Here is a 27,989-nt window from a genome sequence, read left to right on the forward strand (position 1 = left end):
AAATTTATTTTAAAATGTTTTAATTTCTAGGCCTTGTTTTTTGTAATGAGTACAAACTTTGTAAGATGAGAAAGTGCTTGCAGGTGAAACTTAGCTGTACAGTGGAGCTTAGAAGTCAGAACTGAAAGTAAAAGAATCTGTCAAACTATTCTTATGTTCAGGCTATGATTTTGGGGGGCCTTGATCAATTTGGCAATGCTATCTGAGTAATTTGTTTTATTTAGTTATTATATTATTTATTTATAAACACAAAAAGCTACAGAACATGGTGTTTGGAAGCTCCTAAATACCACCTCATCTGTTGCTCAGGTATGATTTTAGTCTGAGTGAAACCATATAGGAATGATACTGCGTTAAAAAACAAATAGAATCCTTTTTTTTTTTCTGAAAAATGATTTTAACCAGAAGACGTCCTGGAGTGCACGCTGGCAGTGATGTGATGTCCTGGGGACATGACCCATGGCATCACTGAGGTTTTTCTCTTAGAGAGAACATACAGGTTCTCCTTACATGGAAAGTCAGAGAAAGCAGCTTTCATCCTTTTCCATAGCTGGCGCTTTGACTGATTTGGGTTTAAATTGTCAGCACTGCTCATGCTCTGCCTGTCTGATTGTAGAAGGACATTTAATACAAGTACCATAGAATAATTTAGATTGGATGGAGCGTCACCTGGTAAGTTAGATAAGGTTGTTCAAGGTCTTTGGACAGTGATATATCTTGGACAAATAGTGTTTTGTTGTTGTTCTCCCCCTCCCCTCCCCATATGCAGAAGCTAGTGTTTGCAGCTGATAATATTTTATCTGCAAATGTAGGTGGAGATCATGTCTTCAGAGTGCCAGCTGGGAAGTTGGTCCTATTTATCCTTACCTTAAAACACTAAATTTAAGAGTAAGTGGGGAGTTTGCCTCTGGTGCAGTAGAATTCCTGGAAATGTTCTGCTTAGGTTTCAGTTTCAGCCAAAGTCAAATGTGGCTTGGTTTTACAAAACTCCTGTGAGAGGATGGGGAGGGATAATGTACCCACTAATGCTGTTAGGAAAGACAATTTTCTGGATGTGCTATTGTGTATTGCGTTACCTAAGTATGATAAAGTCATGAACTGATCATTGTGGTTAAGTCTACTTTTCATGCTGCTCTGATGAAAGAGTGGAGTTCTGTTCTTCTTAGGAGAGCTCTGCTTGATTTTAAACGAAGCAATATTTCTTTCCGAGTAACTAGTACTAAGCTTTCAGTTGGAACTTGTTAATCTTCTAGTATTAATGTGCTTTTTTTAAAGGTTCTTCCATGTGTCTGTGGCTTATTTTAGTCCCGTTTGTATAATACTGAACATTAATATGGTGTTTCTCTTCAGTGAACTTCCAGAAAACAAGCATACTGTAGACCTTGAGTCTGCAAAGCCTCACTGCACACTAAGCATTGTGCAAGGTAATGGCATGTTAATGGCACGCTAAGGAAATGCATGAGTGAAATCCGTGTTTACAAAAGATGTTTCAAAAAGACCTGATTTTTCACCTGAAGCTATCAATAACAACTAAAGCTGGTGAGTCAGCTTTGTCATGAGGTCACCCAGCAGTGCTGTGACTGCACAAGAACTATGATTGTTTTGCATTAGTTTGCACTTCGATGTATCTCCTGCTCAGAACTTTACAGGGTGACTGTTAGCATGGTCACGCACAGGTTAAGAATGTGATATTGCATCCTAATTCCTTTTCTAAAGACTGAATAAGTATGGCTGAATACGAGCAAGTGATGTGCCCAGGCGGTCAAGAAGGCCAATGGTATCCTGGCTTGGATGCAGCCAGCAGGAGCAGGGAGGTGACTGTCCCTCTGTGCTTGGTGCTGGTGGGGCTGCGCCTGGAGTGCTGTGTTCTGGGTTCCTCACAGCAAGAAAAGGCATAGAGGCCCTGGAGTGTGTCCAGAGAGGGGCAATAGGGCTGTGAAAAGTCTTGAGGAGTGGCTGAGGGAACTGGAAGCTTGTGGGTGAGGTTAGTGGGCATGGTGGTGGTGAGTTGGCTGTTGTAAGGTCATCTAATTCAGGCCTTTTCCAGTCTTACTGGTTCTATAATTGCACTGTAGATACTCAGCTAAATAATTATGCTAGTCTTCAGAAGACATCACATACTTATGATCAGAGCTTAAGAAAAACCATGGATTTTTAAATTCAGTTAGACAAAAAAATCTACTTACCGACTATAAAGAAGATGTTTGATTTCTTCAGGTCTTCTGAAAAATCTAAGATAAAAAAAATAAGTCATTCCATTGGCGACACCTGCTCATATTTAGTCTTGCTGACTTTCCACGCAGTGATCTATTTTTTTTTTTTTTAACTGGATTTGCTTTCTGCCTGCATTGCAGAAGAAACAATCACCCTGTTCATTTATCTCCCACCCTTGTAGTTGTTACTGAAGATACGATTTCAAGAAAAAAACAACCTGAAAGCTAGACCTTGCATATATAAATCATCTTTTTTTAAAAAAAAAATTTAAAAAAAAAAAAGAGCACATGCACCATAATGCAATAATTTGCCTTCCATTTTATCTTTCTCTGAATATATAATTAGATCATGGCTGGTACAGAAATTGGTTCACAGCCCATTCAGATGTTATTTGGTGTACTACATCAGAGAGATAACCTTAAATTCCTCTGAATCTTAAATTCTGCCTAATAATAATAACCTCAATTCAAATCCAGGCATCTGCTATTTTTATTCCTACCAGAATTCTGGTGCTACTGCACTACCTTTTGCTTAAATTGTTGGGTGTCTTTTTTGTTTGTTTCTGGCCAGCTCCCATTCACTGCTCTGTTTATACCAAGGTAGAGGGTGGTCCTGCACCATGTCTGCTGGAAGTTTGCCTCTGAGTTAACTACTTGCAACACGCTCATTTACCTCATTTAATGTTGTTTCTTATGCTGCATAGAAGCATCTACATCTCTTGTTGTTAACTTTAAAAGGTTTAAAAGGTAAATAAACTCACCTCCCGTGCTTTCATAACCAGAAAAACTTGACTGATCCTCCTCCTGTTAATTAAGCAATTGACAAATTGAAATGGATTTTTCTTGCAGAGTAGTTTGCATTTCTTCTTCTATTTACTTGTCTCTATGTCTGTCTTCTCCATTTTCTAACCTCTGAGCCTTAATCTATATTGAGAGATGGTTTACAGTGTCACTGTTTGAGTCTGTAGAATGTCAACCTGGAGAACCCAAGGTAAATGGAGAATTCAGTGGCTCCTATCTATTTATTTTTTTTTATTTATGTGAAGAACACCTTTGCATGTTCCAGTTTCCAGCTGTGCAGTTCCAGTCTATGGTGTAAGCAGCCCAGGTGCATGGTGGATTGAGTTTGAAGTGTGGTGGCATGATAAGCTATAAGTGATGGAAAGGCAACACTGGAGCAGTGGAAGAAGTGAACTACAATGAAAAGACAAAATTAGTCTCTGGTCTGAAACAGTTTGAATTTGTTGACCTTCAGAATACACTGCAAGACACAAGTTGTTACAGGGGCTGCTAAACTACAAAGAGGGATGAGGCAGGGGAAATGGAGAACTTGGTATGGTTGTTTTCATTTCCTGATGTTTGATCATTTGGAATTATTTTGCCATATACTGTATATATAACCGCTGAAGAATTATGGATTCTGACCAGCGAGAGTCAGAGCAAGAATTGTTTGCTGTTCTTATTTATAGGAATTATATACATATATGCAGGACATAGGCTGGGCTGTGTAGTGTCAATACATTCATATAATCACTGCCATAATATAGTCCATAAAATAATCATAACCTTGACAATAACATGCATATCTTACAAGACTGATGTCTAATATCAGCACAGTACACATTATGCTGGTTCTCTGAAAATAAACATATTTAGAGTGGAGGTTTAGGTTATGTCCAACACTAGTATAGAGTTAACAGGCTATAGTTGTTTCGAGTTCTGCTTCAGTATAGTGTCAGAAACAGCCACCGTCAGAAACATGTATTTCTGCATGAACAGATGAAGTGGAATGAGAAATGTGGTGACCAGAAGAGAGAAACTGCTGGCTGCTCTAATTCATGGGGCTCCTGCACTGCACTTGTGGATTTCTCCCTGTCTTCCCATTATCACTGAAACACAAGCACTCTTCATTAGGCTGAAGAGCCATCACATCGACCACATTGAAGGCTTTCATTCTGTGATTCTCAGCCTATTACACTGCAGCGGAACTGCTTTAACTTTGCCTTTTTAAAATATACTACTAATAAATGAAAGTTTTAGGGGAGTATTTTGGGAAAATGAAGTAAAAATAAAACATTAATTTCTTCCCTGCAATTCAAGTGACAGTATTAACAATGCATGCCTTTTCTTTGAAGTAATAATACAATAATACCTTAGACCTTGCAGAGGGCATATTACATACAGAAAGCCTGGTTTGAGATTCAGCCTTTTATCATGCCTTTGAAGTTTATGAATGCAAATAGTTTTAGGCGCAAAGTTTAAAGTTTCTTTAAAAATCAAGACTGCAGTCACAAGTTTACCCTACAATCAAATGAATGAGGAAGTATTCCTTGCAAGTAATGCAGTTTCAAATCATGTATTTTGTTCTACCCTGTAATAGCAGCATGGAACTGTCTCAGTAACCCCACTGGGCTGCTCAGAGCAGCAGGTGATAATAAAGGTCTGGACTCTGGGAGTCAACTGAGCATGCAGCCTGGTGTGAGTGGAGCCACTGGCCTGGGGCAGAACAAGCTCCCCACATTCAGAGAATACATCGCTGTCAAAACTTTGTTTTCGCAGAGATTTCAGTGGCATCCAGCTCAGAGTGAGAAGAGGTCCTGACAGCTTGTCTCTGGGGGAGTTGTGAGAAAAGTCAGGAGGAAGAAGAGTAAGGCCACAGTTAATCTGGCTCTGATTATAAAGTATTCCACCACAGCTGAGAACCATCTCGCCCCTTTCCTCCCAGACTCCCCAGAAGGACAGCCACTCTGCCCTGATCTGTGTGAAGAGAGCACACTGCCTTCATGGCCTGTAGTCCTTTTTAGACAGTGGCAGACACTGGTTAATCCCAGTCTGCTTGTGGCATTTGACAAGATCTAATTGTGTGTTTCCAGCAGTAGGCCTTTAACTTGTGAACAGATTCATCTCTGTTGGCTTGAAAGCACTGTTCTGCCTAGTTGCCAAAGTAGTATGGAAAAGAGCTGTTGGATTTAGTTAATGTCACCAGATCCTAAAAATATAAACTGGCTGTTTCTATCAGGAATATAATGACAGAGTAGCAGAACAGTTTCAATATTCTCAGCGTAGCTGTTTGCGTTTAATTAAAAGCCAGGTGAGGAACAGAACTTTTGCTAATGAACTCTGGAGAAAAGTGTGACTTCAGCTGCCTTTAAAGCCAGGTAACACCTACACATATTATCTGGAAACAGTCAGTGGGGCACAGCTGGTCGCATAACTGCTCTGTCAGTGTAAACAATATATTGGATTCTATACAGCCAGCAGACTTCTCCATCTGTCTCTAGCTGATATTTGCCTTCAGAGTTGGAAAATGCAGGTTTCTGGCTTGTCATGTAAGTTGCTATCAGTAAATAACTGAATGGCAGTGGGTATGTACAGGTTAATGAGTGTAAGTTGTGCCTATCATTGCTGGATGTGAGGTTATTTCCATAATAAAACAAGCTGACAGCAAGTCACAGTTTGCAGCAAGGAGATGATACAGAATTCTCCAAATCTTTGAGTTTTGCTATTACTGAACTTGGGCACTTACAAAATATCACTTCAGAGAAAGCAGTAAAACATTTTTTTTCCCAATGGGACTTTTTTAGTTAGGATTAAAATATAATCGCTGTGAATGTTTGTTGCCTGAGGCGAGAGGTTTTGTGTTTCAGTCTCTGTTCCAGTCTTTTTTTCCCCACCCACATTAATAAGTTCTTATTGCCCTATTGTTGCTGCATGCTTTGTGAAAATGGTGTAAAGTGCCTGATACGTTTTATTCAATTTTCAATAGATATAGCAGAGTTCCTTTTAGAAACTTTAAAAAGTGCACAAATAACCATGGGTTAAGGAGAACAGAGGCAAAGAAACAAAACAATTATGATTAAATATTCAATTTGCATCAGGGAAAACCTTCAGAAAAGAAAATGCTATGAGTAGTACAACAGAGAAAGGGAGAGAAGTTGCTTTCATTAGTCAGTGCTAAACAGGATTATTCAGATGCTATCTTAACAACACAATAGTATAGAAAGCTCTATATCAATAAAATGACATTTGCAGGGAAAAGCACTTCATGTAGCTCCTTTACAGCACTGCATCAGTTCTCAGAAAAGAATTTATCTTTAAGCGAACCAGTTCAGGAGGAATGTGACCAAACAGAGAAAGCTTGTAAGAAATTCCATGGCCGATTTTATTTTGAAGAACTGGGTGTATGCTATCAGGTAGAGTTTGGTCAGTCATTTTTAGAAGTCACTCTGGATATAATGATATTTTGAAGTGATGAGTCTGATTACTTAGGGAAAAGAAGAAGCTTGTGTGAACAACTTTAGAAATGTGCAGAAGGTGGGCATTTATACTATCTTTCCCATGGTATAAAGCGTTACGGTTGTATGAATCAAGTGACACGTAGCTACAGGGGGATGAGCTCCACAGAGTCAGCTAATGAAGCAGTTCAGTGAAATAAAGACGCTGTGCACACTGAAATTGCAAACAGGAATGTATCTGTACATACCAAGAAAAATTCAACTGACAACTGGCAGCCAAAGTTACCAAGGGCAAAAATAAACTAAAATTAAAAAGGAGGCTAAGCTGTGTATGGAAAGATCATTCAGTTCCAGTCATTGCTGATAGGAAATCCTGGAAGGAATACTCTATCTGATGGATGCTTCAGCAAGAAAAACCAATCTGTATTACAGATCTGGATAATATTGAAATTGGAAGTAACTCCATGTTTTTCTTCAGTGAGTTTTTCCACCCCTCCTTCTGAGTTATTTGGCATAAGATTTTAAAAAATAAATAGCAGCAGAACCCTAAATAAGGCTGATCTGAGTCTGACAGCAATCTGTATGTTATCAGCTGAATATTTTCCACATGTGTGTCTGTCATACTTGTGCAATACTGGCAAAAAAAAAAAAAAGGGGGGAGTGATGTGGGGGAAGACCTATCTATATATGTGTGTTTGTGTATATGGATGTATATATGTGTGTGTGTATGTATATCTACATAGACCTTTTCAAGTAAACTGTTCTACACCTTTGACTTTGTAAGTTTGGAATTAAAACATATTTTTCAATTGTCTTTGAAGTCCTTAGAGAAGAGAATGAACATTTGGTGTTTCTATAACACACTGATACATTTCAATCAAATTCAAGCATAACTAACTCAAAATATGTTACAAAGAGAATAGCAGTAAATGCATGCTGCTTCTGTATCCTACTGCTTATTTTCCTCAGTTTTGAACACCTGATATTCTCTTTTTATCTACAAACTCAATTTGGCAATAGAATGAGACTGAACTGAAATTGCACTGACTTGTGCCTAAAATTACACACAATTTTAAGGATTAACTTTAAGAATGTAAAAATTCAATGGAACGTATCAGGCACAAATCCTTTAAACAAATGAAAATGGCGTGTTTCTCTGCGTAGGAAATATTTGTTGAGAGCAAGACTTAACATGTGAGTAAAGAAAAAGGAATAATACAAGTATAATTAATACAAATAACATCATGTGTGCAGTCCAAGTAAGAACTGAGTATGTGGCTTTATTTAAGTGATCTCATCAGCACTCTTTCAATGGGGATGTAGGTGTACACAACCATCAATTTTTCAGCATGCTGTAGTGCTGTAGATCTACTTTTGCTATGTTAAAATGTTCTGCATCTGTAGTGTTTTACTTTTTTTCTTTTTTTTTTTTCCTTTTTTACATAACTCTTCCCTGTGCTTCCATTAGTTAAGGGCATTATCTGCACTTCAAAAGAGATATTAAGTGACTTATCAATAAGGACACAATTATGTATGAAAGAAAAGGCAGATCTAGGACTTAGATTTTCACTTTCACCTGTTTAGATTGGAGTATATTTGCTTTGAATTCTTAGTCCTTAATAACACAATATGAAATTCAGTTTCAGATGTAGAAGCATCATTTGCAAACATCTAGTACCTTATAATCAAATTCAGCTGTCAATTAAGTAAACTCACTGATTAAGGTTGGTCAAGGGAATCAGAAAGCAGTGTAAGATGTCTGTCAAGCATCATCTGGATATAAAACTTTTCTGCTTGAGCCCAGTCCAGTCTGTCACCACCTGTGTGGTTTTAGTTTGCTATGTGTTTGTAACCAAGCTTAATAGGCATGTGCCTAATCCTAAGGGAAGGTCTTTCAGATTAGATGTATGCAGTCTCTGCTTATCAAAATTGGAATGGGCCCTTATAGGTGCAGTTCATCTGCATTCAGATCACAAAATGTGAAGACTCTGGGCAAGCCTTAGCTGGGTGAAGCTGAACATCAGAAGAAATTGGGTGCAGTCAGCTCTGAGCTGTGGAATTTGTCTTCTAAAATCCTGTTTTCCTGTAAGAGCAAACGTTTGGTTTTGAGGAGATACACTGGGTTAGTTGCAAGTTTTATGTATGGGCAGTGGTCCCTGGGAGCTGATTTTTTTATGAGCCGTATTGTTCCTTGCCTTTAAATTAGGTTTAAGACTTGAATAGCTTTTCGAAGCTGAGCTGCTTTCTGCACACTTTGTTTTGAAATATGGCTCTGGAAAGAAAGGGCTGCTGTACTCTGACCTCCCCTGGTCCGGAGCTAATGAATGTGTGTAAATGAGATACAGTGTGAATACACCCCGACTTGGAGGTTTTTCTTCCCCCAAAGGTGTATTTTCTTACACAGTTCATACTGCTCGTTGGAGTTACTTGTGGTAAAAGAGATGAATAGTAATTAAGACGAGACAACAGCGCTAATGTTATTTGAGGTGATTTTTGTTTGTTTGTTGTGCATGCAACCAGGAAGTGCAGACCAAAGGGTTTTTTGTAATAACATCTACAGAATGCTTTTCCCTCTTGCTTCTGGGATTTTAGCAAAGACAAGCATTTCTATGCTACCTTCCTCATAAAATAAACCTTATAATACCTATACAGTAATGTTAAAACAAATTGATTTCCACTTGCAAACCGAGATCATATATATCTTGATTTAAAGAACATGCAAGACATAAAATGTGTGTGATTATTAAGCAAGAAAAAATGTATTAGCTTGATATTGATTTCTGGACACAATCATGGTAGAAAAAAGAATCACAGTAATGAACTTTAAAAGGACAAACCTAGGATTTGGGGTGAGAACACATTTTCCAGCAGGGTAGCAGCACTTGGCGTGATCAGAGCAGTGTGAGAGTGTTCTGGTAAACTGGACTCTGAATTTGGGTTGAAAATCTGACTTGAAGAAGAACTGAGGCTTTTTCAATGTATCTTTGTGACTTGAATGCAGTGGCAACACTTGGTGCCCACGTTTTCTGTGCACAGTTATTATCTACGGCACATTTTAAAATACAGTATTGCATACAGGTTTGTTACTCTTCAGTAGGTCTATTGTTACGAAAGTTCCCTGTACCTACAAAGTTATTTCCAGAAATTATTACTTTTTCTTTCAGCATGTTTTTTTTCTGTAACTTGCCACCACTCCTAAAATGATTCTTCTGTGTGTGGAGTATTTATGCTCCTTGGGGCATTTAAGCTCCCATGGGGGAGCTTAAATTTACATCAGGCCACTGCAGCAGGGGAAAGTGCATCCTCAGTGGTGCTCAGCTCCTGCTCTCAGGCTGCTAATGACACTGCTAACAAAAGGGTCTCTCACATTGCATGCCATTGGCACTATCTGCGGAGCTGGAAGGAAGTTTTATTTGCTTTTTAGTTTAGAGAACAGATGAAATCTCAATTAAATTTCCAGTAAGATTGTGGCACAAATATATAAATGCTTTGTCAAGAAACATATGAGGTGGAATTCAGTAATTGCTTCTTTTGGAAGAACTAAAACGTCATGAGTTAATTTCCACAGATAACCTACAAGATGTTATACTTCTGATTGCATGCATTATCTTCACCAGTCATTTATTTTGCTAGCATCAGCTCTATTACTTCATGAAAATGCAACTCCAAGACAGGTGAGGTAAGCTGTAAAAAGTAACTTTTCTTTTAGTCTTAAAGATGTTGCAGCAATTCAAACTGTCTTTAAGAACAAAGACAGCAAAGAGCAGAGGGCAGAACGTGCCTTTCACTTGTAATCTCCTGAGTTTTCTGAGGACATTTCATTTTCACTCCCTTTGTATTATTCTTTAAGATGAAAGTATTTGTCCTCTGCTAGCAATGTCTACAACAGGCAGTATGCTCAGAAATGTCTTTTCTCTTGCTCCCTGCTAAGCTTTTTCTAACCCACACACAGTGTCACCTGCTGCAGCACTTGTCCAAGATGCACAGTAACACATTTTGCTATAAAGCTCTGTTCTTTAAACTGCCAGTCATAATTCAGTACTGCATAGTGGGGGAGAGGCAGTTTTATTTCAGGATAGCACAGCAAAAGTTAGCAGGCGTCTCTCCCTGGTGTGGCAGGTGATCAGGTCTGGAGGCAGCAAGTGTTGCTATGCCTCAGTTACATCTGCCATTTACAGAAAAGCAGATGCATGCACAGACAGCATGCAGAATTACAGCAGGGAGAAAGAGGGAAGAAATGTAGACCCAGGAAATGTAACTAATGAGAGCAGGCCTTTTAAAATATGGAAGTAGAGCGTTGCCTGGAAGAACTTGGCATGGAGAAAGACATGGACAGGGTGTTGTAAAATGAGAGCAGCCTGTGGCCTCGGATCTATGATTGCTGCTACTGAAATATAAGTTGACAGCTGTGCTCAATTTTTTCTCTGTCCAAGACCTTTGAGACCAGCTTAACTTTTGACCAGGCCTGTTGTAGGTTTACTGGAATGCCCATTTATGTTTTATTAGGTACTTTATAGCTTTCAAAAGGAATTTTCTACAGAATTTATAAAGAAGTAATCTGTTGAGAAGGATTTTAACTTTAAGAAATCCACAGATCCAAGATGCTCTATTATGAAGGGACTGTAAAAATACGTCAGTTCTTCCTCTTTACAACCAGTATGTAAGCCCAAGTTACTAAAGATGATTGCATAATCACTGGGTACATGAGGAGAAACAATAAACTAAATAGGAAATATATGGTTTCAAGAGGATACACTGAGGATTTTTTTTTTTTTTAAGTACTGCTACTGTACCCAGGGAAGCCATTCTGCTGCTTCAAAATAATGCAAATAAGTTATTTAAAGAGCAATTCTGTATCCATTAAAGCAAAATAGTATCCTTGTAATCACTGCAATTTGAAACACAAAAGTAGAAATGAGATTAGTAAATACTTTCTACAAAAAAATGTTCTGTTTCTTCAATGCTTTAAAGTAAGGAATTGCTGCTGAAATACTTTGAAGGAAGGGCTTTGGTAGAGGTCTCCTGGGGCGCTGGATGTGAACAGAACCTACCCGCAGCCCTGACTGATGTGCCTAAATATAGGAGAATTTAGAAACATCTGTGTGTTTCTTTATCAGCTTTAGGAGCAATGTGAAATATAAAGGTAGGCATGTAATGGGTAGTACTCATAAATTCAGCTGCGAAGTTGTTTGTGCGTGGAAGGAGAAGGCCTCTAGATTTGCCAGCAGAGAAGCAAGCTAGTATGAGGAAAAAAGGTATGTTATCCTGATGCTATTTCCAGGAAAATGCAGGTGAAATATGGTAAATTGTAATGTCTTGTTCTACAGGCATCTTGTGCAAGTCACAGAGCTGCCTGAGTTGCTGCAGAATTATTCAGTAGAGCATAAATGTGGCACATCTTGAAGAACAATGCTGTCAATGTGTTTAAATCTCCAGTAACTCAGGTGAGCTCACCCTCCTTGTAACCCTGTCCTCGCTGAGGGGTAGCCATGCCCTGTCTGACCACAGTGGCAGGGGACTGCTCTGGGTTCAAATGCAGAAAAGAAATGGAGACATGAAGATTTCATCTATCCTGAGCAGTTAATTCCCCTAACACGTGCAGCATCAGAAAGTAAAGCTAAATAATTTCTGCAAAAGGAAGAACAACTATTTCCAAATTAAATGCAAATTGAGTTCATGGCAATTTTTCTTGCCAATTTTGCTATGGTTTGCATGGGGAAAAAGCGAGCACTTGGCTTTTATTCTTGTGCCTTTAGTACAGTGCACCATGGTGATTTTGAAAGACAGAAACCTTCAAGCTAACCAAATGATACAGAAGCACCACATACACTTAGTTTGAGCTTATTAAGGGAGCACTTTGTAACAGACAAACAGTAGTATTTTGTTTCTAGAGCTGACTTTTTTTTAACATTTAATAGGGTAGTTTCCATGACAACTTGAACTGAACAGATTGTTCATTGACTTCAGTACATTTCTATTAAGTATCTTTTCTCTGTAGGTATGCCTGCCTGTCCAGCTCTTTCATCTATCTGGTATGCTTTTGCATTATCATTGTTTTGTAGTTATCCCTAAAGATTAGACTCTGGCTTTCTCTGCTCTTTATCAAAAATATTGAAGGACTGAGTTTCTCAACTGTCCTCTAAGTTTTCCAGAGTCCATTTTCTTTTCTGCGCCACGCTTCAGTTCTTAAAGAGTTTCTCTGTAAAACAAGATGTAATTCAACTTGATTCCTCTACTGGTAAAAGAGAAATGCACGCAGCTGATATTCAACATTAGAAACCCAGAGGGTTTCTGGATACTTATGGTCATTTTACTCAGATGTGCAATGATTACTGCTGTATTGTACATATAAATAAAGCTGCTGTTATACCAGATGCTCCCTATATTCTCACAGATAAAGCAGATGATTAATATAGTATACTGTAGGTCTGGCTGTTATAAATAATTTCATTGATGTTTGCCAAATTTTGAAATGCAGTAGTTCCAATCAAAATCTACCCCTGCTAATGTGGATGTGCCGTTTGCTCTTTGTCATATTTTAATGGAACTGCTTGGAGAACTGTATCTATATCTTGGGTTGGGTCTTCAAGATGTAGAGAAAATGGAGTCAAAATGCTGGTACAAAACATAGTAAATGCTGCATGATGACCTTCTGGTTTAATCCAGAATGTTTTAATTAAAATGAGCTTCAAATGTGCTGTTGCTCATCCATTTTACGAATATTTCATTTTTGCTTCTGCGTAAGCTTTTAGGGCACTTTCATCACCCTTGAATTTAGGTTTTGTGCTCTGATAGGCAGTCAGGCTGGAAATGTTGTTATAGTCCTGGTAGCAACAGAGTCTGCTTTTTTTAAGTGCGCTTGAAGCTTCCTGTTCCCAGCAGCCCAGATTTGTATATGTGCTCTGGGAACTGACAGCAAGCTGCAAGCAGAATTGTCACTGCATGGCAACAACTTTTAATCGAGAGCTTGTTTCCTCTCATCATAATGAGAGTAAATCTCTTTGAGGGCCTTTTTTCCCTCCATTAAACTTTGGTTTTGCTTGTTGCTTTTCAAGTGAGCTGTCACATTTTCTAATTATAAAACATTCTGCATTTGCAGCTAAGATTGGGCTATGCAATTTACTTAATTCAATAGATTGCTTGTCACTGCTGATCAGAAAGTTTTTATTATCTTTCAGGCTTTTTTACATCTACGTTTCCTAGATTTTTGACATACCAGAGTGGGGCGGGGGTAAGCAATCTCTTCTTTGCATATGCTGCTGCATTTACCGAAGTGTGGTCTAACACTGGAAGGGTATGGAAGAAATACTTTGGTTATGAACTTGTAGTTTCCCTTGAGGCACAAAATTGTGTTCATGTTTTGTAGATCTGAGATATACTTCTCTTCCAAACCAAACCATTGTATGATTCAAGGAAAACCTTAGAAGAAGCTAACTATATTTTAAAAGAATTTACTTGAAGCTTACCTACTGTTATTACATTTTATAGGTATCAGTTTAATAATGACTTGTTCAGGGATGTATTTGCTTCACAGTCATATAACCTCTTCATTAATTAGTTTAAGTTTTCCTCAGACTAGCTAAGGCTGTCTCAAAAGCCTTGTTTTTCGCAAGAAAATAATTGGATGCTCTTTTGTTCTGTAAGTCTTTGATAGGATTCACTGAAGCCAATTTTTCAATATTCCCTCTTAGCCTGAATGCACTCAAAATATGCCAAATGATGGGTTTCTAATTAAAAACCCAATTCTTCAAGGTAAGACTTGTCTGATGGCTGGAAACAAGTGGTGTTATATTAACAGCCTCTCTGGCAAAGCTGAGAAATTGAATGACAAATACAAAAGAATGCCATGGTGTGCAGTGAGAACCTGCATCACACTTGAGAGCATTCCAGCAACAAAAGGCAATTGTTATTAGACCAAATACTCAATTGTCACAACAGCAAGTGCTGTAAACTGAGAATATTCTGTAAAGCCTAGCCCTTTAGAAGCTATGATGTTGCACCCAAAAATGAGTGGCCAAAAAGATATTTCCTGTGTCTTAATACACACGAAAATATCTGAGACTTATCAGCTTACTGCACTTTGTTTTTCAATTGAGTCGTGAGTGGTATAATTGCTGTTCCAAGAAAGGTTAAAGAGAGCACGACCATGTGAAACTTTGGTTCTTCTACAAGGCATTCTCTCCAAGAAGTAGATGGCCTTTTTTTTTTAAAAAAAAAAATATTTTTGGTCAGTCATTCTAAGTAGCTAGCTTATTCCCTTTAATAGAGTATTTCTCAGCTATTGATCTGAGAAGAAAAGGAAAAATAGTTACTAGTGATTTGAAATGATTGTTTTTTATTAAAAACAAAACCAAACATTGGTATTTCCTTCTTACCTTATGGGGCTGAAGGGACTTAGTGACTACAAGTGTTCTGATTCCTGAAGCATTCATGAATAGTCAGCAGGAAATAATCACGTTGTTTTCAATTGTTACATGAATTCAATTGAAAAACAACTCAGAAAAAGCTTGAGCTTTGTATTGTATATTTTATAGGTGAATGTTCAATGTCCTCTGCGGTCTCTTCAAGAAAAGCCAGAGCTTAGCTTGCAGTAGTACTGCTTTGCACTGTTTCAGTGATAGGTACAGAGCGTTTCTCAAAGCACTTCCCTGTGTTTTGGAGCACTCCTCATTGAGGTGATGAGTGTGTAGGAGGGTGGAAGCACACTGCTTGCTGGCCTTGTTCCTGCCTGCTAGCAAGAAAAGTTACTTTGGAAGTTGTGTATGTCTGAAGAATTCAGGTGATTCTTCATTGGCTTAGTTTATGCTGCAGATTTTCCTGCCTCCTTCCAAGAACAAATAAATGCAAAGGTATCTGTGTACACCTGCTTCAGTTACATTGAACGCTACTCATCCCCAGCAATGTCTTTGCCTTCGGTACATGCTGTGTACTGCTGTAACCTCCAGCTCCTCTTGTTCAGTGACTACCAAGATGTTCTGCTAAAAAAAAACCATTTTTAGCAGCTCAGCTGTGTAAGGTTGCTTAGAAACAAGCCTTCTTCTCCCCCACATTCTCATGACAGATTTCCTATTCAATAACATCACTGCATGACACATTTGTATCCAGACAAGCATTCCTTTTCCACTTGAAATTCTCATTGTAAAGGTTGTTGATGCTTCACGCAATTCGTAAACAGCATGTGGTAAATAGCTGGAGTATTAAATCACTGCCACAATCAAAACGAGCTTAAGTTTTGAGTGTAAGCAGTTCTTCACTCCTGAATCGAGTTATTGATCTTTTCTTCCTAAGAATAATTTCTAATTTTGTTTCTTACACTGGGTAACTGGGATGACTCCATGGTAATTTCTCCCTTCTCTGCTCCTATATAGAATATTTCTTTGTATCATATCAAAATTTAGCTCCTAATGGCATGGTTGTAATTGCTTTCTTCTTTATATTTTCTTCATATTTGTATAAAACAGCTCATATCAATTGGATATTAAAATATTAACAATACAAATATTTACATATTTTATGTCATTAGTAAGTATCAATTATTTCTACTTTCAGCTGAAGGCAACCATTATCAGCCACTTCATATTTGTACATCTCTTTATGACTGAAAGGTTTTTAGCACTGTGTTTACTTAATTTCTCCTTCTCTGCTTAATAATGGTATTACACTATTTTCAGAATGGTGATGTGCAGGTCTGATAAAATAACAAAAAAATCTAACAGCCATGTCTGGCAGAAAGAATAATTGCTATTGATGAAGATAACAAGGTCCCATCATTGTCATCCTCTTTGGTCTCATGTAAGAACAACATACAGGTTTTTCAATGCTTTTAAGGACTGTGCAATGTATCATCAGGGAAACAGCTGGAAATTATAAATTAGCACAGTTTTCATATCTGTATCCATTAATGTTATCTTGTAACTATAAAATTCCTTGTTCATGTTGTTGTAACACATTTCAAACATTATGAATTCATAATCTATATAATAGCCTTTGCCATTGAAAATGCCAGATTTAAGGTCAGTACAATCCAAACCTTCCTGGGATAGAGAATGTTTTATGAAGGATTTATGAAAGAATAAGATTTAAATGGGAATTAGGAGACAGAGGCATGCTACCTAATTGACAAAAAGCCAAACTGAAATAACTGAGCCAAAACATGCAGTAGAAGGATCATAAATTAATAAGAATCAATAGGGTTAGAATATGCAATATGTTGCAGATGAGGATAAAGGACTGCATTGAATACAGTGAAAGAAAACTGATGAACGGGTGGATGATAGTGGATGAAAAATCAGTTTTCTTGGTCCTAATTTTGTCACTTACTTTAAAATTTCACAAGAAAAGTTACCTTTTGCAAATAATGGGGGAAGTGTAGGAGAACACTTTGACAAATGGTAACAGAAACACAAAATAAAATTCCTTGTCAAGTTGTTCACAAATCTTGGTGGCATTTGTTAAGAAACTGCAAAAGTAGTCAAGAAAAATTGAAAGCCAGAACCCAAAACCTACAAAACCACCCTCCTTAGCAGTGTGATAGGCAGATGGCTTTAAAAAGAAATTCTTCTTAATTAAGCCAGTCTTTATATTATAGTCAGTCTATAATATTGTTTCTGTGCTGTTAAAGCAACACTTATGCTTAACATAGTACCCAAGCCATACTTAACTCTCATGCAGTTTTATTTTAATTCTAGTACGGATCTGTATTTTTGATTGGCTGCAGAATCACCAAATGGTTGAGATTGCAAGGGTTGGAAGGCTCCAGTGCTCAGCCACCCTCACTGTGAAAAAACTGTTTCCTGATGTTCAGACTGAACCTTCTGTGTTCCAGTTTGTGCACCTCACCTATTGTCCTGGCACTGGACACCCCTGATGAGAGCCTGACTCTGTTGTATTTGTATCCCCTCTTTCAGACTTTTGTGCACACTGATGAAATTGCCTCTGAGCCTTCTACAGGATGAGCATTGCCAGCTCTCTCAACCTTTCCTCCTAGGAGAGATGCTCCAGTCCATTAACCATCTTAGTGGCCCTTTGCTGGACTCTCCACAAAACTTCTGCAAAACATGCAAGCCCTCTATTTTTTTACATATACCTTGGGATATGATACCCTTATCTGCCTTCTTTCTTGCTATATATGAGAAACTTATACACACACATATATACATATATATATATCTACATACATGCATATTAAAAAGAAAACTTAGTTTTTGGCTGTGGAAGGCATGGAATTGGTAGAAAAGCTGGTTTCAACACACTGTAAGCTTTGGGTAGTTTTTTTTTTTTTTTTTCCAATTTTATGTAGACTTTTTCAAGGGAAGAGTGCTTGGTTTCAGTTGTTCTGTATTTTGTAATTTCATGCCTCTTTTTTTGCAAATTGTTTTATCCCCTGTTCTTAAATATAGAATAGACTTGCAGTGCATTCCAAAAATCATTTGGCAACACTTCAAAATTCATGAAGGAATGTCAGCAGTGTATAGTAATGGGAGGTATAGGATCTTAATAAATATTCATTCTTTTCTCATAATCAGAAAGCAACCTTTGTGGATCACAAATTCACTTATTGCCCTTAAAAGCACTTATGCTAAGCTATGCTTAAAGTTCAGACGTCAGCCACTCTGCTCAGACAAATTGTATAGCACACAATATACATAATCTAGAAAATTGTCTAGAAAGAGATCATTTATATATAAAATTACCTGGTCTTCAAAGTCAAATTCTGTATAAGCAGTATCTCCAGAATCCATAATCAGACTGCAATCAAGTTCATTCGTCCCTAAAATAGGAAAGAAAATTAGACTTCAGAAATGTTGAAAATCTTCAATTCCTGTGATAGGACTCTGCAGTATTTCCAATTGTCTCTATGTATGCAAGAACTTTGATCCAAAGAGTCATTCAAATGTGCTAAAATACCTGAATGAAATGCATTCCATTAACAAGCCTACAAAAAAGCTTCCACAAATCTTCAGTAATGGTTACACTAAATAGTGAAAATCGTAAATTTTTTGGACAAGGTGCTTTGTGTGCTGTGACTTGCAATTGTAAATCCACAAGAATCTTAGCTTACAGGAGTGCATGAGTCATAGTTTGGAAAGAGAATGGAAATACTAATTAGTGGTTAGCAGATGTGGATCATGGAGAGATGCTGATGGGAGCCAAAGCAGCATCCTTCCAGTAGCAACAGTCCTTGTTCTTCTCCCATCCCTTTCCTAGATGACAGTGTGACTCTGTCCCTTATTCCTGTGTCAGGTTTAGCAAGTTGTGAGCCTCTTCTGCTGGGGATGACAAAGTTCAGTTGCTGAGAAGTCTTGGGCTGACTGAGCTTTATAAAATGAGTTTAAGCTGAAGGTGCAGGATAACAGAAAATCAGGCTAGGGATTTTGAGGAGTCATGTGGGTGGGTGGTGACTGCTTAGCAAGGATGGGAGGATTAACCATCATTCTTCTGTCTAAGTATAGCAAAGATATAGCATGGATATCACTATCATTTTATGGCAACACCACCTCATTTAGGTTATCTCACTCTTGGGCAGTGAAAAAGAAAACAGTCTCCTGTGCTTTCTAGATGTGCAGCCTTCAACCAAGTCCTACAAGTAGTCACACTAAAAAATAGGCATGTGACTGCAGGAGAATATTTCACAGCATTATTGAAACTATGGAAGAAAATACTGTAAGGGCATACATGGTTCAAAACATTGCAGCCACAAATGAGCCCAGTCACTTGTCTTCCTAAAGGAAGAAACAGGGAACACCAAGGAGTGCACAAGATGTGCTTAGTGCTGTGTATGTAGATTGCCTGAAGAAGGGTCCGTGGAGACCTGATAGCAGCCTTTCAGTATCTAAAAGAGGTCTGTAAGAAAGAAGGCCTTATTGTGATAGGGTAAGGGGAAAAGACTTCTTTAAAACAGAGAAGATTTAGATTGGGTACGATAATGGCTTTTTTTACGATAAGGGTACTGATGCACTGGAACAGGTTGCCCAGAAATGCAGTGGATGTCCTGTCCCTGGAGACTCCCAAGGTCTGAGCACCTGATTAAGCCATGGCTGTGTCTGCTCATTGCTGGGGAGTTGGACTAGATGGCCTTTAAAGGTCCCTTCCAACACAAATAATTCTATGATTAGATGGTGAGCTGAACATCCCTAGGACAGAAAACAGCAAAGAAAAACTGGATGTCATTCTGACTAAAGCTATAACTCCTTGACAGAGATGATGATTCCAGAGTGTCCTGATTTGCATTCCATATTAGAACTGCTGCCAAATTCATCTTTGATGCAACTATTCAGACTAAGTACGAGACACAAAGGAAAGTCTTGGACCTACCATCTGCTGGTGCTTTGTTATTTTTTTCCCCCCCCCAATGTTCATATATACTTCAACAAATTGTTACAGAAAACCCAAAACAAAATAGAAAGGGGTAATATTTAATCATTGATTGCTGGGTGTATGTAGGCAGCGTGTTCTCTGGCATATAAACTTTTATGGTTTTTTGAAAATACTTGTCTGTTGAAGATATATGCAAGCAAATAGAATTACAGCTACCAAGAGAAGCTTAATTTTTTTATTTATTTTACACAGCTGGCACCTTGCTCTTAATATTGTCATTGTTGATAATATGATTTAAGTAAGACAGAACTGGTGCTAGTACTGGCTTACCTGGACTCATCAATCACTCTTAAAAGCACTTATGTGCAAGTATTTGATTAACTGTCATGTAGCTACCACAAGCAGTATGTGTCCCCAGCTAGGAAAGTTAATATGAAATATGATGCTGGAGACTTAAATGATCAGGCTGAAAATGAGTACTCATACATAATGTATCTTAAGTGACAAAAGCCATAATGGTTATACAATTTTAATGTTGTCAAGCATCTTAAGGGGCTTTTTCTTGAACTAGGACACCAATTTCCTTGGGGAAGCATAACTCTTCCAGAGAATATTCAAGGAAGGTCAGGAAACTTGAAAATATGTCTCTTCTTTCCTGGTTTAATGAAGTCTAATGAAAACCATAACCATTTGTCACTGACCAGATTATAGATGTCCCATTCTACTCAACCTGCCAAAATGCAAACCTAGCAGAAATGCATTGAAGCAAATGGCTATTCCCAGGGCAAGATAAAGCAGAGGGGGGACGTGCCTGTGATACTCCCGGATGTGTAAGCATGAATTACTTGCTGCCTTCCAGCTCAGTTTTTTATTGGATGGACTATATTTTGATAACAAGCTTTATTTTAGAACAAGGCTTCTATGGGAGGAAAGCAGGCTCGCTAACCAACCAGTGCTACAAGTGGCAGCATAAATGTACCAGATAGCCTCTTAGCAACAAATTGGAAGACTCCAATCTAAAGACAAAGCTACTATCAAGACTAAGGCTGAGAGGAGGATGTTAGGAAAAGTAGATAACTCAAAACTCAGCTCAGCAAAATCTTATGTAGTGGTTAACAAAGGAGAAATAGAAAATGCTGGCTAAGAAAAGGAGAAAGTTTTGTTAAAGCCTGTGTTAGTGAACACACCCTGTTGTTTTAAATGAGTCTGCGTGCTGCAGATCTTGCAGTCCTGCAACAAAGCAGATGATCAGAAGTAAGTTTCATTGTGCTTTCTGTGTAAGTTGTTTTTCCTTTGATAGTTTCATAGACTGAAAACTAGGCTATGAAAAAAAAAAAACAACTCAACACTTGTTTAGCACTAAGAGGAAATTATTGTAGTCCAAGGTGTCCTAATTCCTTTTGGATGGATGTTGCATTGCATATAATTACTTCAGCTGCGATTAGAATAATAAAATCACAAGGTTGGAAACGACCTATAAGATCATCCAGTCCAACCGTCTCCTCATCACCATTGCCACCACAAGCGCTAAACCATATCACGCAGCACGTCGTCCAGACGCCTCTTGAGCACTGCCAGGGACGGCGACTCCACCACCTCCCTGGGCAGCCATTCCAGTGCCTGACCACTCTCTGAGAGAAATAGTTCTTCCTTACGTCCAACCTAAACCTCCTCTGATACAACTTGCGGCCATTACCCCTTGTCCTCCTCGTTGCCTGAGAGAAGAGGCCAAATCCCTCTTCACCACTACCTCCCTTCAGGAGGTTGTACAGTGCAATGAGGTCTCCCCTGAGCCTCCTCTTCTCCAGACTGAATGATCCCAGCTCCCTCAACCGCTCCTCATAAGGCTTGTGCAAGACTTGATTAATTTAGAGCTTTTGTGTGCTTGTATGAGCTGATCACAAATGATGAGCAACTATCGGTTTTTTGAAAGAGGAAACTCAACAGTTAAAAATGAATAAAATGCATGAAAGCTCCACTGCCAGAGAGCAATAACTTGCAAGCATCTGATCTGGAAAGACAGGTTTGTGACTTGAAATATGCTTCCTCAATTTCAGTGCATGAATAAAGTGCATGTAAGGCCAACCTGGTAATTATGTGCTCTGTGTTTTCCTTAGGGGAAAAAACAGAGGATTTTATTATGTACAGTACAGCACAATTAAAAAATAAATCAGTTGGAAGTTTTTATTAAATCCCTGTTAACTGAATAATCAACTCTCCAGGGAGAAGGGGGCCACTGAAAAAGAAACAACATGTTAGCTAAAATGCGCTCCCTTTTTTGCTAGGTTTTGCATTTGACACTGAAGGTATCATTCATAAAGATTTCTCTTGCTAGAGACCCGAGATGATATAGAAACACAGCAGTGGAAGAACAGTTGAATTAGTGAGTGTCTGCAGTTGTACAAGGGTGTGCTGACAGGCACAGCCCAGCCAGGTCTGAAAGGCAGGGAGGATACATCCCCTGCCCCCAGGAGGGGTGCAGGATGCTGCTCAGTTGCTTCATTCACCGTAAGATTGTACTTCTGAATTTGTTGCTGTGCTTCCCTATTGCTTATTATACCCAAATCGAATTGTACAGGATTGATAATGTTAAGCTAAGAGGATATGGTTGTTATGGGCTGCTGTGCAGCTCCTACCAAAAGAAAATGTACCCCAGAATCCAGAGCTGTAGTGGTCATAAGTAGCTCTGAAGCTAAGTGTGTCACTTTCTCTGAAAGCATATTCACCCTTAAGTTTTCACAAATGCAAACATCAGGCATTGTTTTTTCACAGTTCACTAAATTAATTTTTACAAAGCTCAATTGTACTGAACAGTCTATATTTAACAGCAGTTGGTTTAACTTCTCATTACAAGCTAGCTATGTGCCATCATGTGAAGTAATTATGCCCCTTGGACCGTTTGTGTTTTGGCAAATCAGTTAGTGTATTTCCAATCCTTGCTTGATTCTGTTACTTATGTGAGGTGCTAGTAGCAATAGTATTCAGTATGGTTCACTGGCTCTAATATTCCCATACTCGTGTACTAATAACTACAGTATTTGCACTGTCTAATGCTGTCATAAGTTAAGATTATCCTGTGAAGTGTCTTATGTTATGGAACATGCTCTGAAGCACTAATAACTTAGTTAATATATGTGATATGTAAGCACTTGATCAAAGACATGATTGGAAGATACATTCTTGGTGTGATAGAATACGAACGATTATACTGAAGGACTGATTAGCATTAGAATGATTACAATGTAATTTGGCTCAGTAAGATGCTTCTAATACCAATTTTAATGCAACCTTACAGTGTTGAATTTCATGTCAGGTTGTTGCTATTAGCAACAGTCTTAATATGTCATAGGAGGCAACAATGAGAAAAAATGTATTCTAATCCATAAAAACAGTTGTTTTCTTTCAGTGTATATTCTTACATGATTACAACTAGTTCTTACCAGAATATGAATTACATTGATGCAGATATATTAAAATATTATGTCTCTATTAGCTATAGGGAATCAAAAGGATTAAAACACAAAAAGTAATTAAGAGAATTCTGAAATTGTCCTTTAGAAATTAAATACCTGGTCTCATACTAGAAATCCTGCTTTGAATCTTTTAACCATTATTGGTGCTTAGCTTGAGAACCAATTAAATGATTGTGGCATGGTTTCTGTCTCCTGCTTGGTGAGGACTTAAGCAGATCAGACTTTCAAGGAACTGACATCACAGTTTGGTTGAAATAGTTTAGCTTTTGCCATTCTGTCAGTGATAACACCCTTATGTCATGTCTTTCCTCTTACTGTTGTTGAATGTTTAGCATATTTTATTAGGAAATCCCCAGTTAATTAACAATTCTACACAGTGGGAATGTCATTTTCGCTTTGCAGTCAACCTTTTCTTGCTAGGAAAAAGGCTTGTACAAAAGAGGTATGTGTGCTGCTTAATAGAGAGAACTAGTGGCCTTTAGTTTCCTGTACATCTTACCTTGCAGATTACCACTACAAACTTGTAGGTTAGGTAATGTGCTTTTCTCAATCTTTTTCACCCTTCACTGATGATTACTCTTTATCTCTTTTTGAACGTTATGAAAACCACCCTTCTGGGTGGGCTTCATAGGTTGACTAGCTTGGAACCCATTTTCACATCATCAAAATATGAGCTAATCTTTCTGTCTGAAGCAACTACTCTTCACACATGTCCTGTTAGTAGATAAGAAGTAATCTCCCCTTTGTCAAAAAGAGAACTTTGGTAGATTTCCGATGATTGTTCATGAATACAAATGACTGAAGCCATCTCGTCTGTCAATTTAGGGTAGATGAGTTTTCCCTTAAACAGAGGAGAGATCAGACAGATGGATGTAGTAGAGAAAATCATATAATATTTATTTTAGTAATAAAGCAAATATATTTTACAGAAAAGCATTTTGCCTAGAATTTCTTTTTTGCGTGTGCTCTTTTGCAAGACAACGTTTTGAACTTCTACCTGTATAACCCTCAAAATCTACTTGGAAGGAGACCAGACATTCTGTCTGTAGAAAAAAGTTGTGAAGTTACCAAGGAACACTTTCCTGTAAGCCTCAAACAAAATATTTCTGACAGATGTCACAGATTTTTAATACTTTGATTTTCAGCTGCTGTTTCTTCTTGTCTTTTTTTTTCCAGTTCTTTGTACCCCACAGGCTTTTTCTCTGAAGATGTTCAAGCCTCAGTAAGCACAAACAATAAAAGTAATAGTAGCAATAAACCTTTTTTTTTTAAAAAAAAAAAAAAAAAAAGAAAAAAGAAAAAACTCTGCTGTCTTGTGCTTGCACACAGTTTCCAAATTAGTAACAATTTTTAGGGAGGGTGTACAATCGTTAATCTGTAAGGCTTTCAGGTGACACTGAGATATCATCTGTAATTCAAACAGATGTATCTGGCAATTAGAATCAATCAACATATACAATTTTTTTATTAGTGATATAGTTGTATAAGATACTATAGATAATCCACTGAAGTGAGCTTGTAGAAAAGCAGGGTGATAGCTGGGTTCCATGAAGTTACCAAGTCTAAAGAGATTTGCCCTTGGTTGTGGAGATATTTGAATTGAGCAAAGATTTTGCTACAGTACATACAGTCGTACTTGAGGAATACGAAAAGTGTCCCACCACTGTCAGATGCAATAGAAAAAATGTGGTTCTTTAATCTTGCATTAACTCACCTGCTGCAGCCTCTTTGTTAGCAAATAGCTTATTGTCAACTGCTGAACTTATATCAGAGAACACTTCTTCTTCATCTCTGTCTGCATCAAACTATTAAGAAAAAGAGAAGGTGGCAATCAGACACTACTCACTATTTGGCTGATCATCAGTGTGTAATCTCAAGCCTTCTTAATTCATTAGGAATCTATTTTTCTCGGTTCTGTCCATTGCAAATTTAAAGTACGATTCATCTTAGTTTTGACTAAACCATTCTGTCAATTTCCAGTTCCTTGTCAGGAACAAACTATAGTAAAATTAACTAGGTCTCAGAAAATGAAATTTCAAAGCAAAAAAGCAATACTTATAATATCTATTACATGTTTTAGGTAATTGAAAAAAAAAAATGACAGTGTAGTGACCATTTATTTTCATCTCTTTTCAGAGGCAGTGCAATTAACTATGTATGATTTATAAGAAAAATATTTTCAGGAACCTCTGACTTATCAGACAGCAATTTGTGTAATCTGTGCGTTTTCAAGTAGTTATGCAAAATTCTCATGCAAAGGTGAAGTGTTTTTGAAAGCACATCTGTGATGTAGAAAAGAAAGCTTTCCTCGCTTTAGCACTAGCACAGAGTGTACTGGCTTAGTTATAAATTAGGGAGAAAATGACAAATAATTTATTTAAACGTTGAATTCTTTTCATTTATCCTGTCTCTTGGTAGTCTGACACTGCATCTCCCAAGTATTCTTTCAGCTCTCTCCAGCTGGTGTTCTCATGGCCAGGTGACACTGTTCATCAGTTTGGGCTTTTTTCTGGTTCGTTAGTTTTCTTTTCCTTAAAATATTTAACAAAATTCGTTCGTTTAGATCATTGTTTGCTGAGCTTTATTGGAAGAAAAACTGAGTACTTCTTATCACTCTTGCTTTTAAATTTTTCTTATTTCTTGAAATGGAGGCCAGCTACATGACTATGAAAAAACAGGAACCTCCTGTTACTGGAGCAACCAAATAATGCCACATGAGATGCCTCTCGATCAGTGCATGCCCACTGAGTAAAAATTGCTATTTTCAGTCACTTTGTATCTGTAGTGTAATATATCTTAAGATGAAGAAACCAACCACTGGGCAAAAAGCATCATGTTACTGGTTGCAGATTGGTGACCTTTGGTGCATTCATTCTTCCAAGTCTGAAACGGTTGAGCACCTTTTCAGATATCTCACCAGTACCTGATTTAAAAAAACACGGTTAAAAAAAAAAAAAAAAATCACAGACAAGGAAAAGCTCTGGAGAGAGAAATTCAAACCCCATCAGAATCTTGGCTGCTGACATTCATAGAAACTAAGTATTTTTCCCAATATCTATTACAAAGTATGGCACAATAGTTAATAAGTAGATTATAGAGATACTGAATTGTGTATCTAACACCCAGCATTGTCAAACCAGCATCAGTCTTTTCATTATATTTTATGACGACTGGCTAGTGAAATTTGCTTTCTTACAGAGTTTTCTACCAGCATCTCAGGGTAAATCTAGAAACAGATCAGCCCAAAATTCAGATTATTATTATTATTGGAGTTATTATTTACAGTGCTAGGTGTCAGAAATAGTCCAAAAAATATGGAAAGAACATTAAAGAGAAAATACTGATTCTACAGACTTAGAGCTATGTGAATGAAAGAAAATAGAAACTTGTGGGAAGCCAGAGTATATCAGAGAGAAGCAACTGTTATAAAACACCTGCTGCCAACAGGTTAAGCTCTCAAAACCTGAGTACTTAAACGGGTACAAGCTCTGTTTTGAACCTGTAACATCTTAATAGATTTGTGCTTAGCTCAGCCCAACAAGTTGTTTCTATCATGGATGAACCTGTTTTTATTGTCAATGCATGGAATTTTCAGATTGCTTTTTAAAATTGATTTTGTGGCTCTGACTCTGAGGAGCAGTCAGAAAGTTCCTCCTGTGATGAAGCATGGTTGTCTGCCTGTCTGGACAGACATACATCTAATTTTGTGGAGGAGTTTTGCCATCCTGTTGAGTGTTGATTGAAGCACAAAGTGTTATTGCTTATTTAAGCTTGCTTGCATTTTCCTATTGGATTTCATCTTCATTTGTGCCAAAACTGAGGCTTGTGGAAGAAGAGGTCTTAAGTGAAATGTTAAGCTGTTGTTGGGCAATTTATTGTCAATACAGAAAAAGCATCTTAGGAATTTCCTCCTTCATAAGGAAGGTATTATCTCTGTGAATTCTTTTGTATTGGCTTTTTCTTAGGAAGCATGGGGGTGGGCATTTCTGTCTCTTCTCGGTTAAAAAAAAAAAGCAAAACACCATGCATTTCATTAAATATGCTAAGGAAGATAAGTCATCTAACATCTGTTGGTTTCTATAGGCACAAAACCCAGTACGTTGTAATCAGGTTGTTTGATCCTTACTGTGTAGGTCACATCACACTTGGAGAGATGACTGGCTTACTTTCTCATCAGTAGCATTCCTTTGAGTAATTCAGTTTACCATGAAAAAAGTACAATCAATCTCAGTATGTTCTGAAGGTTCCTAGAACTTGAAACGTCAACTTCCCCATTCAAAGAACACCAGCTGTGCTCCAGCACTTTTTAAAATCTGAGCTTTGTAATGAAATCCTATATTGTGACCTAAAGAAAACCAATTATTTGAAGCTTGCACATAGGCTCATTTTTCTGCTTGCAAAATAAGAATTGTAATACCCTGAGCCACAGGAAGGCAAGGTGGCTTTCACAGAAAAAATGTTTTTGAAAGAAAATAAGTATCCGTGTGAGTTCTGTACTTCATTGAATTGCTAAACATTTTAAAATGAAATCCTTTGGTAATTATTGGAGCCCTGAATAAAACATAAAAGGTACTCAAACAACACTATTCACAAAGAACAAACAGCAGCAAAACTCTTGATTTTTACTGGAACATGTCTAAATCAATAGGTTGATTTCCTTACTGAAAACAAAACCCTACCTGCTTCAAAACACAGCTCTTTGCAGAAGAAAAAAAAAATAAATTATCTACTGGGATCTTTATGGATGGCTC

At 37.7% G+C, this 27,989-nt stretch overlaps 1 protein-coding gene across 2 annotated transcripts in view; it reads right to left on the reverse strand.

The window, feature by feature from the left end:
* The window catches only part of AK5 (adenylate kinase 5), an 85,245-nt gene that overhangs the window by 18,168 nt on the left and 39,088 nt on the right, over positions 1 to 27,989 (reverse strand). For both annotated transcript variants that reach the window (XM_042873115.1, XM_042873117.1), the window contains 4 exons: positions 24,953 to 25,043; positions 18,142 to 18,218; positions 2,975 to 3,017; positions 2,187 to 2,231 (listed from right to left, as the gene is read on the reverse strand). In XM_042873115.1, coding sequence (XP_042729049.1) covers positions 2,187 to 2,231; positions 2,975 to 3,017; positions 18,142 to 18,218; positions 24,953 to 25,043 — 256 coding nt within the window. The remainder of the gene's footprint in view (positions 1 to 2,186; positions 2,232 to 2,974; positions 3,018 to 18,141; positions 18,219 to 24,952; positions 25,044 to 27,989) is intronic.

The sequence above is a fragment of the Lagopus leucura genome, unplaced genomic scaffold, assembly GCF_019238085.1.
Source record: "Lagopus leucura isolate 7727_CA_CO unplaced genomic scaffold, USGS_WTPT01 Super-Scaffold_100009, whole genome shotgun sequence".
In the NCBI taxonomy this organism is placed as follows: Eukaryota; Metazoa; Chordata; class Aves; order Galliformes; family Phasianidae; genus Lagopus; species Lagopus leucura.